This window comes from Microcaecilia unicolor, chromosome 6, assembly GCF_901765095.1.
Source record: "Microcaecilia unicolor chromosome 6, aMicUni1.1, whole genome shotgun sequence".
NCBI classification, from domain to species: Eukaryota; Metazoa; Chordata; class Amphibia; order Gymnophiona; family Siphonopidae; genus Microcaecilia; species Microcaecilia unicolor.
Window position 1 is genome coordinate 120479266 of NC_044036.1, and position 14871 is coordinate 120494136.

Here is a 14871-nt window from a genome sequence, read left to right on the forward strand (position 1 = left end):
TCGTAATTACCCTAGTTTCACTCAATTGTATACATATTGATGCTACCTCTGCTACCACCAACCAATCCTCTTATCCCATCAGTACACAGTGTAACTATCTATTCATAGTCCCATTCTCCCATTCCTCTACCATCCTCTACCCCCATCCCCCCAGACCAGTAAGTCCAAACCTCCCTCATCTAACTTACAGAAAGACACTCGCCCTTCATAGCTCTCCTCTCTTTTACCCCCACCCCAACCAAGCCAAGCCATACAAACCAAGTCAACAAAAACAACACACTCCATAGTTTCTACTCTCCTATGCCCAATCCAACCAAGCCTACAAGAACAATCCACCCTACCCCCACCTAACCCACCCTTAACCCGCACACACCATAACCAACCCCTTCCACTCTCACCCCAACTGACCCTCCACACACATATCCCCTATCCAATCAAAATCATCTCACCAACATGCTATTTCTAAAAATAATCATCATTATCCATGCACTCACTATTATTCACGCAACTCTTAACACCCCCCCCCCAACAGAAATCAACATGATAGCAGTTCTTCACCATCACTCAAGAACACCCAAATCAATCACATCCCCACGAAACAGCAACAACCACAGAAACCAACCAACTCCCAGACATCCATCCTCAAAAACAGAACACTCCCACCTAAGTCTAAAACACCTAAAACGAGACAACTTATCAAAATCCGCCCTTCACTCCAGAATGCCGAACCACACCTACCTGTCCGAGCGGGATACATCAATGCAAGATCAGCAGTTAATAAAACCGAAATTATCACAGACTGGATTGCATCTGACAACCTCGACCTACTCTTCATCACAGAAACCTGGGTCCGAAACTCAAAAGATTGCATCATAAATGATCTATGCTCCCCTAGCTATAAAATATCACACTGGCCTAGAAAAGACAAAAGAGGCGGAGGCATTGCACTCATTTACAGATCCAAATTCTCTGCAGAACCCATCTCAGAGTCCATTTCACCACAACTCGAGATTGCTTCAATCAAACTTCATTGCCCCACACTATACGACCATTTAACCTGCATACTGTTTTACAGACCTCCCAGCAACTGAAACAACCACCAAACCATATTCATGGACTTTATATCAAACACATGCGTTAACTACTCCAATATATTATTAACTGGAGACTTGAACCTTCATCTAGAAGACTCCAACTCTGCCCACACTCGGGAATGTAAAGACTTCCTCCAACTATGTGACTTCAACCTCCCTCCAATGCAACCAACCCATTTCAAAGGACACTCACTAGACATCATCACCCACAAACACTCCACAGACCAAAACTTCCTCTTATCAGACATACATTGGTCTGCTTCCCCCTGGTCTGACCATCACAAAGCGAACCTGTCCATACAATGGCGAAAAAAAAGACCAGCCTAGACCACATGATCCCATAACAATTAGCACCAGAGGATGGATAGACAAAGAAACTTTCTGGCAACAAATCTATGACAACGACTGGTCAACAGATCCAAACTCAAACCACTGGTTCATAAGTACATAAGTACATAAGTAGTGCCATACTGGGAAAGACCAAAGGTCCATCTAGCCCAGCATCCTGTCACCGACAGTGGCCAATCCAGGTCAAGGGCACCTGGCACGCTCCCCAAACGTAAAAACATTCCAGACAAGTTATACCTAAAAATGAGGAATTTTTCCAGTCCATTTAATAGCGGTCTATGGACTTGTCCTTTAGGAATCTATCTAACCCCTTTTTAAACTCCGTCAAGCTAACCGCCCGTACCACGTTCTCCGGCAATGAATTCCAGAGTCTAATTACACGTTGGGTGAAGAAAAATTTTCTCCAATTCGTTTTAAATTTACCACACTGTAGCTTCAACTCATGCCCTCTAGTCCTAGTATTTTTGGATAGCGTGAACAGTCGCTTCACATCCACCCGATCCATTCCACTCATTATTTTATACACTTCTATCATATCTCCCCTCAGCCGTCTCTTCTCCAAGCTGAAAAGCCCTAGCCTTCTCAGCCTCTCTTCATAGGAAAGTCGTCCCATCCCCACTATCATTTTCGTCGCCCTTCGCTGTACCTTTTCCAATTCTACTATATCTTTTTTGAGATACGGAGACCAGTACTGAACACAATACTCCAGGTGCGGTCGCACCATGGAGCGATACAACGGCATTATAACATCCGCACACCTGGACTCCATACCCTTCTTAATAACACCCAACATTCTATTCGCTTTCCTAGCCGCAGCAGCACACTGAGCAGAAGGTTTCAGCGTATCATCGACGACGACACCCAGATCCCTTTCTTGATCCGTAACTCCTAACGCGGAACCTTGCAAGACGTAGCTATAATTCGGGTTCCTCTTACCCACATGCATCACTTTGCACTTGTCAACATTGAACTTCATCTGCCACTTGCACGCCCATTCTCCCAGTCTCGCAAGGTCCTCCTGTAATCGTTCACATTCCTCCTGCGACTTGACGACCCTGAATAATTTTGTGTCATCGGCGAATTTAATTACCTCACTAGTTATTCCCATCTCTAGGTCATTTATAAATACATTAAAAAGCAACGGACCCAGCACAGACCCCTGCGGGACCCCACTAACTACCCTCCTCCACTGAGAATACTGGCCACGCAATCCTACTCTCTGCTTCCTATCTTTCAACCAGTTCTTAATCCATAATAATACCCTACCTCCGATTCCATGACTCTGCAATTTCTTCAGGAGTCTTTCGTGCGGCACTTTGTCAAACGCCTTCTGAAAATCCAGATATACAATATCAACCGGCTCCCCATTGTCCACATGTTTGCTTACCCCCTCAAAAAAATGCATTAGATTGGTGAGGCAAGACTTCCCTTCACTAAATCCGTGCTGACTTTGTCTCATCAGTCCATGTTTTTGTATATGCTCTGCAATTTTATTCTTAATAATAGCCTCCACCATCTTGCCCGGCACCGACGTCAGACTCACCGGTCTATAATTTCCCGGATCTCCTCTGGAACCTTTCTTAAAAATCGGAGTAACATTGGCTACCCTCCAGTCTTCCGGTATTACACTCGATTTTAGGGACAGATTGCATATTTCTAACAGTAGCTCCGCAAGTTCATTTTTTAGTTCTATTAATACTCTGGGATGAATACCATCAGGTCCCGGTGATTTACTACTCTTCAGCTTGCTGAACTGACCCATTACATCCTCCAAGGTTACAGAGAATTTGTTTAGTTTCTCCGACTCCCCCGCTTCAAATATTCTTTCCGGCACCGGTGTCCCCCCCAAATCCTCCTCGGTGAAGACCGAAGCAAAGAATTCATTTAATTTCTCCGCTACGGCTTTGTCCTCCTTGATCGCCCCTTTAACACCATTTTCGTCCAGCGGCCCAACCGACTCTTTGGCCGGTTTCCTGCTTTTAATGTATCTAAAAAAGTTTTTACTATGTATTTTTGCTTCCAACGCTAATTTCTTCTCAAAGTCCTTTTTTGCCCTCCTTATCTCCGCTTTGCATTTGGCTTGGCATTCCTTATGATCTATCCTGTTACTTTCAGTTGGTTCTCTTCTCCACTTTCTGAAGGATTGTTTTTTGGCTCTAATGATTTCCTTTATCTTACTGTTAGCCACGCCGGCTGACGTTTAGTCTTTTTTCCCTTTTTTCTAATACGTGGAATATATTTGTCCTGAACCTCCAGGATGGTGTTTTTAAACAGCATCCACGCCTGATGCAAGTTTTTTACTCTGCGAGCTGCTCCTTTCAGTCTTTTTTTCACCATTTTTCTCATTTTGTCGTAATCACCCTTTCTATAGTTAAACGCTAGCGTACTTGATTTCCTAGTTTCACTTCCTTCAATGCCAATATCAAAACCGATCATATTATGATCACTGTTATCAAGCGGCCCTCGTATCGTTACCCCCTGCACTAGATCATGAGCACCACTAAGGACTGGGATAATAGGTGCAGCCTTATTCTAGATGAAATTGCTCCAATACACTCAAACTCTGCGTAGATGAAACCCTTCACCATGGTTTAACGACAAATTAAAAAATCTAAAGACACAAACCAGAAAACTTGAAAATACTTGGAGCAAATCAAAAAACACTCTCACCCTTAAATGCATGGAAGCAGACACAAAAGAACTACAAAAATGCCATTAAACGAGCCAAAAGATCCTATTATACAAAACAATTACATCCACCGGAACACACATAAAAAAAACAATATCAAATTATAAAGAATCTGCTCAACACCGATCCAGTCACAATTTCATCCTCAAACTACCCATCTGCCGACCAGCTGGCCAAATACTTTAACGACAAAATTATCAATCTGTGCAACACAATTCCCCAAGACGATGCCAGCATCGACAGTTTCCTTGACGAACTGGACCCCAACATCGACGAAATCCCGGTAGACCACTCCTGGACAAACTTCATCCTCCTCACCACTGAGGAAATTTTCACAGTATTATCCAAACTCTCCAAGTCACACTGCCACCTGGACCCCTGCCCCAACTATCTAATGAAAAATGCGCCAGCACGATTCATTACAGACCTCACCACCCACTTAAACTTCAACAGGGTTCCTTCCCCACTGAGCACGGAAACATACTACTCACACCAATACCAAAAAACCGCAAGAAACCTGCAAATGACATCACCAATTACCGCCCTGTGGCCTCCATCCCTCTACTGATCAAACTAATGGAAAACAGAGTAACCTCCCAACTCAACGAATTTATAACAAAAATTCTCCATACTGCATGAGTTGCAATCGGGATTTAGGCCTGCACACAGCACTGAAACGGTACTACTCACCTTAATATCCAAGTTCAAACAAGAAATATCATTCGGAAACAACATACTTCTCCTGCAGTTTGACTTATCTAGCGCATTTGACATGGTAAATCATGACGTTCTTACAAAACTACTGCAGAAACATCATTAAATGGATAAAAAGTTTCACCACCACAAGATCCTACCAAGTCAAATCAACCACAACAATCTCGTCTGCGTGGTCATAAAAATATGGAGTTCCCCAAGGATCGCCTCTATCCCCGATTCTCTTCAATCTTATGATGATCCCCTTGGCCAAGACCCTATCTAAACATGGACTAAACCCCTTCATTTATGCAGACGACGTTACCATATTCATCCCTTTCCAATCCAGCCTAGCAGAAATCTCCGATAAAATAATCACTGGCATGAACAACTTAGCTTCCTGGGCTAACGATTTTAAGATGAAAATGAATAAGGAGAAAACACAATGCCTAATCCTCTCATCCCAATACTCTACACTCCTCCCAACTACCCTGATTACCCCTGATGTCTCAATCCCCATATCCGACAAGCTAAAAATCCTAGGAGTAACATTAGAGAATCACCTAACTCTGGAAACTCACGCAAAAGCCATGACGAAGAAGATGTTCAACATGATGTGGGTGCTGAAACGAGTAAAACCATATCTCCCCCTAAAAACTTTCCGCAATTTGGTACAATACACTGTACTTACCCACGCTGACTACTGCAACAGCATTTTCATTGGCTGTAAGGCCCAAAATCCTGAAAAAACTCCAGACCGCCCAGAACACTGCAGCCAGACTCATTTTTGGTAAATCACAATTTGAAAGCGCAACACCGCTTCGTGAAAAACTCCATTGGCTCCTTGTCAACCAACGAATAAACTTCAAAGTCCAATCACTGATTCACAAGATTATCTATGGAGAATCTCCAAGCTACATGACCAACCTAAATGACCAAGGAAACAAAGGGGCAAACGATCTGCAAACTCCAAGATGGAAAGTATACAAAGCAGATCGTTGATGGATAAAAATGATTTTAATAATAAATTAAAATGTGCATACAATAGCCCCACACGGGCCGTGTTTCGCCCTACTGGGCTGCTTCAGGGGCTACAAAACAAAATAATATATAATAAATAATCAAACATGAAATTAAAATTAAAATTAAAAAAATTCAATCTAGAGCTTATGATTATTCTACCTCATATAATAGTTATTTATGCTGGCCATCATTATTGCCCTTATTTGTTTTTCATTTTTTAGTATATTACAGTTGCTTTTATCACCTTACTCCTCCTTTGGTTGTGGAGAAACATTGAAGAGGTGGGTGTCTTATGCATTTCATTCAGTTTTTGTTTGTATTTACACGCATGACAGAATTATGATAATATTATTTGGAACAAAAAAATATATTGTTTTTGACTATATATATAACCATATATATATATATGTGTGTTTCGATTTATCTGTTCTTTTCTCTCTCTCTCTCTCTATATATATATATATATATATATGATATTTTACTATATATATATGTATATTTTGATTTATGTGATATTTTACCTTATACATATGTATGTTTTGATTTACCTGTTCTTTTATATTATATATATGTTATTCTGTGGGATCTAGATTTAATTTTTTAATTTTAATTTCATGTTTGATTATTTATTATATATTATTTTGTTTTGTAGCCCCTGAAGCAGCCCAGTAGGGCGAAACACGGCCCGTGTCGGGCTATTGTATGCACATTTTAATTTATTATTAAAATCATTTTTATCCATCAACGATCTGCTTTGTATATTTTCCAACCTAAATGACCTACCAGCTAGAAACGGATCAAAATCCTCTCGAACATATCTTAATCTACACCTTCCCAACTGCAAAGGTCTCAAGTACAAAACGTACTACGTATCCAACTTCTCCGTTACAGGCAGCCAACTCTGGAATGCCTTACCAAGACCCATCTGAACAGTTAGCGACCATCTACCCCCTTCCGGAAGTTGCTAAAAACTTACCTCTTCAAACAAGCCTACCCAAATGACCAGACAACCTAGGAACCCACTCTACAGCACTCCTACCTCTCCTACCCCTACATCCCCTGCCCATTTCACCTATCTCAACCTATCTCTGTGTTCTTTCTGTGATACTATGTAATTCCATACTATGTAAGCCGCACTGAGCCTGCTACTGAGCGGGAAAGAGCGGGGTATAAATGCAACAAATAAAAATAATAATAAAATACTTGCTATAGCCCCGTCCCCCAGCCAGAGGTCAATCCTGGAATATGTATTATACTTAGGTGAGAAGTATGTGTAATCCCTCTCTTGACCATGTTTCCCGCGTCATAGGTCAACCAGCCCCCAGTGTGCCAGAAAGCGTTTAAGTATGGTTCTATCCTGCTTAGCACTGTTCACCTGCCCTGTTGAATTATCTAGTGGCGGGTCTATTGTAAGATTAAGGTCACCCCCTATCACTAGTTGTTCCTGTGCATGGCGTTGTAAAACCCTTTCCAGATCTGCTAAGAAGGACCCTTGCCCCTCATTAGGTGTATAAATTGATAACATAGTATATTGAGTGCTATAAAGGGATGCTGTAACTAAAAGATATCTGCCTTCTTTATCAGATATAGTATAATATATTTGCCATGGAAGAGCATCTGAAAAAGCTACAAGGACCCCTTTTGTTTTTTGATTAGTTGTGTTGGATGCAAATAAAACAGTGGGAAACCTCTTATAATTGACTAATTTTTCATGCTGCTGTTTCAAATGGGTCTCCTGAAGGAATATCACATCTGCCCTTAGGCGCAACATCTCAATATACATTAATTTGCGTTTCATAGGCATGTTAAGACCATGAACATTCAGAGTAACACAACTGAACATAGGCCCTCTATCATTTAGCAAGCCTAGTCAGCCACCACCAGATGCCATATAATTTGCCCCGTCCCCTCCAACCCCCCTCTAACCTCCTCCCAATACCAACCATGACACATCAGTTTACCAACCTGTGACATGTCTGCGGGAAAAGGAAGTGAGTCCTCGATCCATCTGCCAGTCAAATATAGTTGAACCTCAACACTCGCCAGGATTTAACGCTTGTCATCATCCGGCCATCCTATGTAGTACAGCAAACTTTTGGAGCTGTTAGTCTCATCCTGGGCCTGATGGCGATGTAACTTGTCTTCCAGAGATCTGTCCCCGCAGGCAGCCCTTCCCTTGAGATACTCGATGCCATTTCGGCCTGCCTTGCTTCTTACTGCCCGGCTGCTGATGCTTCTCTGGTGGGTCGACTTGATCGCCAGTGGATAAACATTCTTGTGCTTCTTCCAGCGAGGCCACTCTGCGTTGTTTGCCCTCCTTGTAAAACACTAGGGCAAAAGTGTGCTGCCATTTATACTGAATCCCTTCCTCTCTCAATCAGTAGGTTAGAGGGCATAGTTCGCTCCGCCGTTTGAGGGTGGTAGTTGAAAGGTCATGGTAAATCTCTATGGGGTAACTGTCCCACACTATAGGGCTAGCCGCCCTCACTTTGTGCATCACAGCTTCCTTCAATTTGAATTCAGCAAAGCATACCACAATATCTTTAGGCACATTTGGTTTTCTCGTCCCCAAGGCTCGGTGGGCACCCTTTCAATGTGAATGGATGCAGGTGCTCTCAGGGTCAAAGAGCAAGTGGGCCGCAAGGCGCTGCACAACTTCTTCACAATCTGAATACTCAGGTAACAGCCCACTCACCCTTATGTTGGAGCGACAGCTCTGATTTTCTAAATCTTCCACCTTATCCAATAGGTACCTGGTTTCACTTTTTTGGTCCTGAAGCTGCTATTCAAGCATGGTTAGAGACTCTGCGTGTTCTTCCAGGCCCACTTCCGTTTCAGCCACGCGATTACCCAGTTCTGCTATTTCTCCTCGGAGGTCTGTTCCCAGCGTTGCCAAGTCTTGGCGCATTGCCTTTTAATCTGATCTGATTTCTTGAAGCCAAGTGCATAATGTTTCATGTTGTGGTAAAGGCACCTTTCCGATCTCACTAGGCATTGCAATCTCCAGCGAGAGCTGTTGGTTCTCCACATCTCGGGTGCCATGCTCCTCGGGGTACGTATCTGGAGACATCGCCTTCCGCTGAAACGCATACACTTGTATATCGAGTGATTTCACTCGCGAGGCCGTCATAGCCCACGTAGCTCTTCGTGCCCTTCAATCGAGAATGTGTCCTGCGTGATTATAGCATTGAGGAAAGCTATTAATTAAGCTAATTCTTGGCAGTGGCTTGGAAGCTCAATTTTCAAGCTGCCATTCGGGTCTGTGACGTCACTTCCTCAAGCAGCCTCAATTTGTAGAGATAGGAATTCAATGCATGCTGACATCAATGAATTAATAAGTGGGGAAAGCATGTGAAAAATGGCTCATGGAATTCTTTCCAGTCTCTTTGGGCATGCAAGTGGGTGGGCATACATGTTTTTGAATCTGTGTTGCCTCTGTGTGTGAGTTTGTATCTGTGTGGCATATGTGAGAATACTAAGACAAAATTTTGAGATACATTACAGGATGATTGTCATCATGGAGATTAAAAACTCCTATCACAATAAGCTGACACAAACTCCAACGACCTTTCTGTAAGGACTTCTAACAGAGAATTTAGTCTTTCTCTTCCCAATCCTGGAGGGACTAAAAGTCAGGAGACTGACATATTTATTGAACTCACTCTAACAAAAAGTCACATCCCTAAGACCATCCAAATGCACCTGCAATATAGGTAAATCCATTTAAAGAACCACTGTTACTTCCTCTTCTCTTCCTATTAATCTATTCTGATGGGAATACTCAAATCCTGAAGGGCAAATTTGAGAAAACACTCCCCACCCTCAGCTTAGAGACAAGACACTATTAAAAACATCACAACTAATTTCTCACCCTTTGATAAATAAAAAACAATTATAAAGCACTCTAGGAAATGTGGTATAAAAAAAAAAAAGGAGGAAAAATGTTATGGGATATATTTACTAAAAGTTGCTACTGTGTTCTAAGGCTAATTAACATGTGTTATATACTACTGGTCCCATTTTATGCAGTGGGACCTCTTTACTAATAATGTGTTTTAACAGCAGTAGCACACTCCTGTTAATTGCTAGAAAGATTCAGGTATTCTTTCTACGAAAGCACGAAGTTACACACCTGCAGGGAAGCATTTCAACCTAGCTGCTTAACTTGCTTTAAGTAACTGGTAGGAGCTAGGTATTCAAAAGTATAAAAGGGATCCATTCACCTTCCAGCAGATTCCCCCCTTTCTGAAAGATTCGTTCCTCGCACCACTGGCAATGGATGAGGTGGCGAATTTTCGTTACACATTCATCTGCCTGAAGTGGACCTCTCAATATCCTTACTATCACCAACACGAAATGTTCCAATGCAACAGAGAGCAAAACCTCGATGCCTTTGTTACTCCGAGCTGCAGCTCTACAAAACAAGATAAAACACAATGCTAAAAGCTAAACCCTCTCTAATTAATTCCACAAATTCTTAACTGCTCAATTAATCATTAAATGCATATAAGTTGGCCAATAGACTTATTTTCCAGGACACTTCTACAGTAATCCTAACCACATGAGAGGTTAACTCTTCCCTTGCTGTACAGTATCTCCTCTCTCCTACCCAAGCCATCAGGGTCCTTTCCTCTGTCTCTCTTTCTTCCCCCTATTGAGCATACCCCTTTCTCAGTCTCTTCCACCCCCCCCCCCCCGCCCACCATTCAGCATTAAATATGCAGCCCTAGTTATAAACAGTGTTTTTGTTGTTTCAATAAAAATGCTTTTCTTTTATGGATGTAGTAAAAATAAACAGACAAGAAACTTAAAGAGGATTTACAATAAGTCTCCTGTGATTGGTGTTAAGGAACACAAAATCTGCATGCGCCACACTGCACTGCCTGCTCCCCCACCTGGGCCTGGCCCGCAGTGTGCATGGCATGATGGCACCACGCCACACATGGTGTTGAATAGAAAAGGCTGCTGGCCTGGCTCCTTAGTCCACACTGTGCCTGCCTGAGCCTGGTGCCCTGTCAGCCAGGTCTAGATGATTTTCAGTGGTTGTTGGTTCTCGAGTCAATCAAATCGATCACAGTCACACATCATCATTGCAGTAGCACTCCCCTGCAGCCCCACAACACAGCTACAGGAGCCAGGGTGTTCTGAACCACGTGCAACTGCATCTGCCCAGCAGGTAATAAATACACGTATTTTTAAATTTTTTTTAATGTGTCATGACTGTACTCAAAATGCTGGCTGGTGCTGGTGGGCTTCTGGGTGGGGTAAGCACTTCACTGCCTAGGGCAAAAAAGGTAAATTTAATGATTAAAATACCTATCTTTTTGCCTTGGGCAGTGAAGAGTCCACCCCCACCCAGCATTTTGATTACTCTTGTAATCAAAATGATGACTCTGGTGGTGGGCTTCTGGGTGGGGGGTGGACTCTTCACTGCCTTTGTGCAAAAAAAAAGGTATATTTAATCATTAAATTTCTCTCTTTTGCCCTAGGCAATGAAGAGCCAATCTGCACCCAGAAATCCACCAGCAATAAATTTTAATAGTGCCCAGGTTAATTTTTAAAAAGTTGTCTATTTCTCTTATTTTGGTGGGTTTTTGGGTGGGGATGGTCTCTGCTTTAAAAAAGTTGTCCTATTGCTCTCATTTTGGTGGGTTTTTGGGTGGACCGGTGAGGACATGGCTCTAATTTGCCCAGGACATTAAAAAAAAGTATTTCATATTTAATGCCATGGGGGGGGGGGGGGGGGGGGGTGGATAGGGAGTAGGACAGGGCTGACGCTAGGCTACAGGGAAGGGTGGGGTGGTAGGACAGGGCTGATGCTTAGCTATGGGATGGATGGTGGGGAAGTGAATGATTGATACTGGGCTAAAGGGATGGACTGGGGGGTAAGGTAGAGAAGGGAAGGACTGATGCTGAGCTGCGGGGGATGGATAGGGAGTACGGAAGGGAAAAGCTGATGCCAGGCTGCTGGGATGGATGGGGGGGGGGGGGGGGGAGGGAGGGAGGGGACTACACTCATGTTTAGAGACCACTCGTGAGGTTTCATTATCCTGCTCAGTTTATCGGCCAGATTGTTGTTTACACCACCCAGATAAGTGGCTTGGAGAAACATGCCGTGACGGAGTGCCCAAAGCCTCATCTGAACGGCTTCCTGACACAGAGGGCGAGATCCGGTGCCCCCCTGCTTGTTGGTGTAGTACATAGCAACCTGATTGTCTGTCTGAATTAAGATGACTTGGTTGGACAGCCGATCTCTGAAAACCTTTAGAGCGTTCCAGATCGCTCTTAATTCCAGGAGGTTGATCTGCAGACCTTTTTCCTGAAAGGACCAGGCTCCCTGAGTGTGGAGCCCATCTACATGAGCTCCCCACCCCAGGAGATATGCATCCGTCATCAGCACTTTCTGTGGCTGAAGAATTTGGAATGGTCGCCCCAAGATCAAATTTGATCAAATCATTCACCACTGAAGAGAATTCCGAAAGCTGGTGGACAGTTGGACTACATCTTCTAGATCTTCCGCAGCTTGAAACCACTGGGACGCTTGGGTCCATTGAGCTGATCTCATATGTAGACGTGCCATGGGAGTTACATGAACTGTAGAGGAAATGTGCTCCAGAAGTCTTAACATCTGCCGAGCCATGACCTGCTGGGACACTTTAACCATGGACACCAGGGATAGAAGGTTGTCCGCCCTTGCGTCGGGAAGGTAAGCTCGGGCTGTCTGAGTGTTCAACAGGGCTCCAATAAATTCCAATTTTTGGATTGGGGTGAGATGGGACTTGGGATAATTTATGACGAACCCCAGTAGCGCTAGCACCCGAATAGTCATTCGCATGGACTCCAGAGCACCCTCCTCCGAGGTGCTCTTCAGCAGCCAATCGTTGAGATAAAGAAACACATGCACTCCCAGTCTATGTAGCGATGCTGCGACTACAGCTAGGCATTTGGTAAACACTCTGGGTGCAGATGCCAGGCCTAAAGGCAGTACACGGTACTGAAAGTGTTGTGTTCCTAGCTGAAATCGAAGATACTTCCTGTGAGCTGGGAGTATCGAGATGTGGGTGTAAGCATCCTTTCAGTCCAGAGAGCATAGCCAATCATTTTCCTGAATTATGGGAAGAAGGGTGCCCAGGAAAATCATCCTGAACTTTTCTCGGACTAGAAATTTGTTCAGGGCCCTTAGGTCTAGGATGAGATGCATCCCCCCTGTTTTCTTTTGCACAAGGAAGTACCTGGAATAGAATCCCAGCCCTTCTTCCCCTGGTGGAACGGGTTCAACCGCTTGGGCCTGTAGAAGGGCGGAGAGTACCTCTGCAAGTACCTGTTTGTGCTGGGAACTGTAAGAATGAGCTCCAGGTGGACAATTTGGAGGTTTGGATTCCAGATTGAGGGTGCATCCTGACCGGACTATTTGAAGAACCTACCAATAGGAGGTTATGAGAGGCCACCTTTGGTGAAAAAATATCAACCTCCCCCCGATCGGCAAGTCGTCTGGCACGGATACTTATTTCTGAGGGTATGCTGAACTGGAGACAGTCAAAAGTCCGTCCCTTGCTTTTGCTGGGGAGCTGCAGAGGCCTTAGGCGCATGCTGTTGACGAGAACGAGCGCACTGGGACTGAGCCTGGACAGGCTGCCGAGAAGCAGGAGTGTACCTACGCCTAGCATAGGAATAGGGAGCACTCCTCTTCCCTCCAAAAAAACCTCCTAGATGAGGAGGTATTAGCAGAAGACGCCCAGCGGGAGAGAGAATCCATAGCATCATTGTGCTTTTTGAGTTGGTCAAGCAGATCCTCTACTTTCTCACCAAAAAGGTTATCCCCCCGGCAAGGAACATCCGCCATTCGCTGCTGGACAGAATGATCCAGGTCAGACACACGCAACCATGAGAGTCTGCGCATCACTATACCTTGGGCAGCTATTCTGGATGCTACGTCAAAAGTGTCGAACGTACCCCTGGCCAGGAATTTTTGACACAACTTCTGCTGCCTGACTACCATGACGAAAAAGCTCGGCCTGCTCCGGAGGAAGTGCATCAACCAAGCTAGACAGTTGCCTCACTGAGTTCAGCAAATGGATACTCGTGAAGAGCTGGTATGTTTGGATTTTGGCAGTGAGCATAGTGGCCTGATATGCCTTCCTCCCAAAAGAGTCCAAGGTTCTAGATTCTCTGTCTGGGGGCGCCAAGGCATAGTCCGTAGTACTCTTGGCCCTTTTGAGAGCGGAGTCCACCACCATGGAATTGTGAGATAGCTGAGACTTCATCAATCCAAGTTCCCCATGGATCCGATATTGGGATTCAGTTCTCTTAGGGATCACGGGGTTAGACAGAGGGAACGACTAGTTTTGCATAAGGACTTCCTTCAGTACATTATGCAAAGGAGCACTTGCAGCCTCTCTAGGTGGAGAAGGATAATCCAGGACCTCGAGCATCTCAGCCCTGGGCTCATCCTCAACCTCCATAGGGAAGGGAATAGCCGCAGCCATTTCCTGGACAAAGGAGGTAAAGGATAGACTCTCCAGTGGAGACAGTCTCCACTAGAAAGTGGAGGGGAAGTTCAGAAGGAATCCCAAAGGACTCGTCAGAAGAAAAGTACCTGGGATCCTCCTCTTCCTCTCACGAATGCTCATCTTCAGTATCGGACAAGACATCTCTCAGAGCAGTCCGAAACTGAGCCTGCCTCGACGCCTGCCTGGACTCCGGTGAAGCTTCCTCCACCGACATCAAGGGAGAGTTGACCTGGGTGGCAGCCGACACCGATGTCGCAGACGGCACCGAGGTCGGGGACCTCACCACAGGTGAAAGGCCAGATACCGCTGCAGCAGACGGTATGGAAGGTGCAAGCACTCCCGACACCAAAGCAGCCTGGCGCAGTAACCATTCCAGAAGCCCTGGAAGCAGGGCCCTGATGCGCTGATTGAGAGCTGCCTTCAGACAAGGCTGCGGGGTCGGTACAGTAGCCGGTAGCAGAATCTGTTGAGGCTCGGGAGTAGGTACCGGGCTGCTAGACCGACGCATCGGCAC

The 14871-nt window shown here is 44.6% G+C and overlaps 1 protein-coding gene across 1 annotated transcript in view; it reads right to left on the bottom strand.

Moving 5' to 3' along the window:
• TRMT1L (tRNA methyltransferase 1 like) overlaps positions 1-14871 on the bottom strand; it is a 283269-nt gene that overhangs the window by 69853 nt on the left and 198545 nt on the right. Inside the window, 1 exon segment of the mRNA XM_030206540.1 lies at positions 10071-10261. Coding sequence (XP_030062400.1) covers positions 10071-10261 — 191 coding nt within the window.